We start from the raw sequence: 5,000 nt of genomic DNA, 5'->3' as shown, positions 1-5,000 counted from the left end.
CTCAAGTGATTGCTGCAGCTTCTGCGTTTGACAGTCAAGCCAACACGAACCAGACTGTAGAATATGGGTGTTTCTGAGATCTTTGGTGTACGCAATCAAAAGAGTAAGTGTACAAAAACTCAATCAAATTTGTTTAGGTATGTATTTTTTATGTGCATTTCAAGTGTGAAGACATTCCTGGTTTTGTGTGGCAAAAAATTACCCTTTTTGTTGTACATCTATATATTTTTTGCTATATAAAATAATGAAATTTACACAGAATGCAACACAACCTTGGGTCTTAGACTTAATACATGAATTTGTAGTTATCAGCAGCTACTACAGCTAAGTGTAGGTGTTTAATGGAATTTTAGGGAGATTATCTCTGTGCTTGTGTCATACGCTGAAGTCTGGAATGCCACACACACTCTAGCAAGATAAGAGCTTGAATGGGCTCACTATTTGATGATGGAATTATTAGGCAGGATGATAATCATTAAGTTACCAGAATATGCATCCTGGAGGATAACTGGTTTTTATCAGGGCATGCAACAACCACATGCCAGGATTAAACTTGTAAATGCTATCCTTCCATATCAGGTCATAGCAAGTTTTAGGTAGATTAGGATAGAACATTACTAATGTAATTATGAACAAAGGCTAGTCCAGAAGTATCCTACAGATTTTAATATCTGATAATAATTTACATTCTCTCTCTCTATCTCTCGTTTTCCTAAATATAGAATTCAAATCTTTCATCAACTTATCAAGAGGCAAAGAAAACATTAGCCCCAAAGTACAAGCAACTACGTATATGAAAAATGTACTAACTGTTGAATAATCCCCAAATCAGCTCTCATGACAACAAAACAAAATCTGGCAAACATATCACAAAAAAACAATAACAAACCAAAAACAATACAAACATCTCTTCTAATTCTCTCTTCCGAACCTTACAATCTCTCAGTTCTAAATTGAACGCAAACCACCTAATCAAAATAATAACGCTCACGAGTTCTTAAAAATACACAATTATCAACTAACCAAGAGATAAACTTAGAACATCCCGTGAAGCCATGACCAAAAAACGAGCGTACTTCCTCTTCGACGTTTAGATTGACACTGAGTTTATTTTCGTCTCGTTGCTGAATTTAAACCAAAACGTGTCGTAATGTTGCAGAATAGGGACCAAAACAGTTTTTTGTGTCTTTCAATGTATTTTATTGTTTTTAAAAATATCTTAGTTGGTTATGATGATTCTATCGTTCTTTTTTAACATATTCCGTAGCGCGAATGCGGTTATTGTGATGTAGTAACAAGGCATCCAGCACAGTCTCAGGAGTTTGGTGGTAGATCGGGCACTGTTGTTCGCAGATAGGTTGAGATGACATATTATGTATGTGTATTGATAACAGAATTTGGGATAGGTGGGTAAATGGGTTTAGAAGTCAAATCTAATTGCATTTTTGTATGTATATATATATATAGATAGATAGAGAGAGAGTTTTTGACGAGTTTATTGAGACAAGAGAGAGAGAGAGAGAGAGAGAGAGAGAGAGAGAGAGAGAGAGAGAGAGAGAGAGAGAGAGAGAGAGAGAGAGAGAGAGAGAGAGAGAGAGAGAGAGAGAGAGAGAGAGAGAGAGAGAGAGAGAGAGATTTTTTACTTTGACGAGTTTATTGAGAAATATTATTACGAGAGAGAGAGAGAGAGAGAGAGAGAGAAAGAGAGAGAGAGAGAGGAGAGAGAGAGAGAGAGAGAGAGAGAGAGAGAGAGAGAGAGAGAGAGAGAGAGAGAGAATTAAAGAGAGAGAGAAGAGAGAAAGAGAGAGAGAGAGAGAGAGGAGAGAGAGAAAGAGAGAGAGAGAGAGAGGAGAGAGAGAAAGAGAGAGAGAGAGAGAGAGAGAGAGAGAGAGAGAGAGAGAGAGAGAGAGTAATTCTTAGTGATTTATACTTAAGGTAATGATAATCACAATAAATGAGGCACATACATTCATAAAATTGGTTCGTATAATGATACATATAAGGTTAAAGATATGTGAATAATGGAGTGGTAAATAATGTGTTTTCATATATAACGTAACATTTGAATTCTTTAGTACACACATCTGTACCCAGGGTGTTCAAGTGTTGGGATCCGTATATAAACGTGTCAGCTGTTCTATCTTTTATGATTCGTTGAGACCAGTGTTTTTTATCATGTTTAGATCCATGCGTGTATAAGCAATTGTAAAAGTATGTGTTAATAGTAAGAGTTTGGTACTTTCGGTTACATGCGTGCGTTAGAATACATACTATATAAAACATAGTATTATAGTGTATTTTCCCCCTTTAACCAGTTCACCTGTTCGGAATTTCCTCTTCATATAGACTGACAAGAAAGAATGTAAAATCTCTCAGAACTGAAAATTCACTTACCGTATAACGACATAATCCATAGAACACAAGGTATCAATGGGCGTCCTGTGCATCTGTAATAGCAGTATTTCCTAATCTGAAGGAGATCTATTGAGGTAAATATAAATTACTAGTTAGTTAATAGATTTAAAGTTCCTTTCTTTGGTTGTGACTTGGTTACTCAGTGTCAATAAACTTCTAAAGTTACAACGAAACACCCGAACGCCCTCTTGATCTTGACATACAGCTAGTGATTTTTATTTACCTCAGAAGATTTCTTCCAGATTGGGGTATACTGATGCTACAGGAGTTCAGGATGCCCATTGACACCTGTGTTCTGTGGCGTGTGTTGTTACATGGCAATCGTTCACCTATGTTTACTGATCAACTGGAGGCGAAAGTTTGCCGTAATACTTATTATGAAAAGATAAAAATGAGAATTGTAATGACCATTTAGTTTTCCATTAGTTTTCCAAATACCAAATCGTCTGGCTTTAATTAAGCACATCGGTCATTTTGATTACACCAATGCGTCTCGGACATTTATATTCAATGGGCTCTAAAACTAGGATGGAATTAGTTTATGGAGAGAATATGAAAAGAAAGTGATACAAAGTTAAAAAAAGGGGGTGGGTCAAAAGCAGATATCAGAGTGCAAGGGTATATCTTTTCTCCTAATTCTTTAATTTTTCTTATCAAAAACGTTAGAATCAGCATCGTCGCTCCAAACAAAAGACGAATATGAGAATATAGTTGGTCGGGCAAAATATGCAATCCGGCATGGTCTTGTAACTAAAGGATGAACGGTAGCGGACACGTTGCAATAGGAATAGTTCTTGATTTGCGAAAATTTAAAAGTCATGTCTGTTGTAATCCTGTTAATGACATAGAAATGTATGGTTATACTAATTGGTCTTTAGTGTTATTTTTTTGTAAATATTATTGATTCTATAAAACATTATGGCAGCTGCTATATGTATGTAAATTAGATGATAGGAATGACTGCTGAATGATCTTTACGTAAAGGAAAATTATTAATATGATTCTATTCATTTTTTGTATACAAACATGGTAATTGCTATTGTACTGGGATTTTTTTGTCTTTTATAAACTATAATCATGAGCATTTTTATTATTATTGTTATTATTATTAGCATTATCATTAGTGTTAATATCATCATGGTCAAATCATTATCAATATCAATGTCATTATCATTGTCATTGTCATTATCATTATCATTGTCATCATCATCATCATAATAATGATAATGATTACTATTATCAGTATCATTATTAACTTTATCTTTTTATTATTCAATTATTATTATCATCATTATTTTCATTATCCTTATCATTGCTATCATTATTACCATCATCATTATTGTTATTATTAATATAACATGTATGATTGTTTGATAGCTGTTGATGTTTTCATCGTTTATATCATTATTACCGTCAACACCATCAATATAATCACTATCATTACCATTTCATCATCTAATTGTTAATTCTGTTTCATCACTCTTGTATCTTCCACGTCCGGTCAATAGCGCTAACCAAACACTCAATTGTTTCTTTCCTCCGGTTAATAGAGCTTAGGATATCACTTTGGGCTATTAGACTATTGACTGTTTGATTCCTAAGCTCCACTTTAGGATGCAGATGAAAGGTAAGCTATATATGATGTTGTCCAAAGAATACAAATATCATTCCTTGATACTGAAGCTGTTGAGAGATATGTTTTTGTATCGAGGACATCTTCTATATCATATCCTTCGAGGAAATCCTTGCTTTTACTTGCACTGTGCAGTCTTGCTTGACCTGTCATGGTAAAGACATTGATGGAACAAGGACTGTGGGGTAGAGTGTGTTAGCCTCAATGTGTCACACTCAATAGATTTTCCGGACAACACTTAATACTTTTCCTGGGAATATACTTAATACTTTTCCTGGGAATACACTGAATACTTTGACGTGTATAATTCTTTGAATCTGAGCTGAGCCGACACCAGGGTACTCGGTGCTCCAGGCGAGCCCAATCCCCCTCGTCTCCGCCCAATAAGTTCTACAATATTAAGATTATTCGAAAGACTTCCATATGCCAATAGGTGTACATGAGACAGGTCATTCAATATGTTCCTATGAAAACTCCGGAGATGATAATCGTGCTTACAACTTTTTATATTCATCGTACAACACCAGTGCGCCACCACTTTCTCGGCAGAGGTAAACCACGCGCCAATTTCAGTAGCGAATGAGAAACTGTGTCGGGAACTGTTTCTCCCATGTTTGTTAGAATTAGGCTGCGTATTGCCTGCACTTCTTCATACTATACTTTATTTTCCAACCATTTGATTCAGGGCTGGTTCACGCCGTTTCCAAGTTCTCCCGAGATCTGGTGTTTGTTCAGTAAGTCAGAGAAGGAGGAGACACTTTTGATGTGACTCAAACAAACAGGCTTGTACTGACAATGACATTCAACATTGGCATAATTCTAAAAGTAAGTCATTGCTTGTTTCCTTTAAAAGGGCTAGCAGTTTAAACCCTAAGAAAGCTGTTGATTGTTTTATGTATTTTTATTAATGTTACAGTGGGGGAAACAGATCAAAGTCCTGAAACAGGGGAGT

At 35.5% G+C, this 5,000-nt stretch overlaps 1 protein-coding gene across 1 annotated transcript in view; it reads right to left on the bottom strand.

The window, feature by feature from the left end:
- LOC122257537 (uncharacterized) overlaps positions 1-1,170 on the bottom strand; it is a 6,859-nt gene extending 5,689 nt beyond the window's left edge. The window contains exon 1 of the mRNA XM_086546847.1: positions 1,024-1,170. Coding sequence (XP_086402973.1) covers positions 1,024-1,057 — 34 coding nt within the window. The 5' untranslated portion in view covers positions 1,058-1,170. The remainder of the gene's footprint in view (positions 1-1,023) is intronic.
- Between the last annotated feature and the right edge of the window lie 3,830 nt (positions 1,171-5,000).

The sequence above is a fragment of the Penaeus japonicus genome, unplaced genomic scaffold (genome assembly GCF_977035675.1).
Source record: "Penaeus japonicus unplaced genomic scaffold, GWHDUDI00000001_assembly GWHDUDI00000018, whole genome shotgun sequence".
Lineage (NCBI taxonomy): Eukaryota > Metazoa > Arthropoda > Malacostraca > Decapoda > Penaeidae > Penaeus > Penaeus japonicus.
The sequence above is the reverse complement of the archived record's forward strand: the minus strand, read 5'-3'. Positions and strand labels throughout refer to the sequence as shown.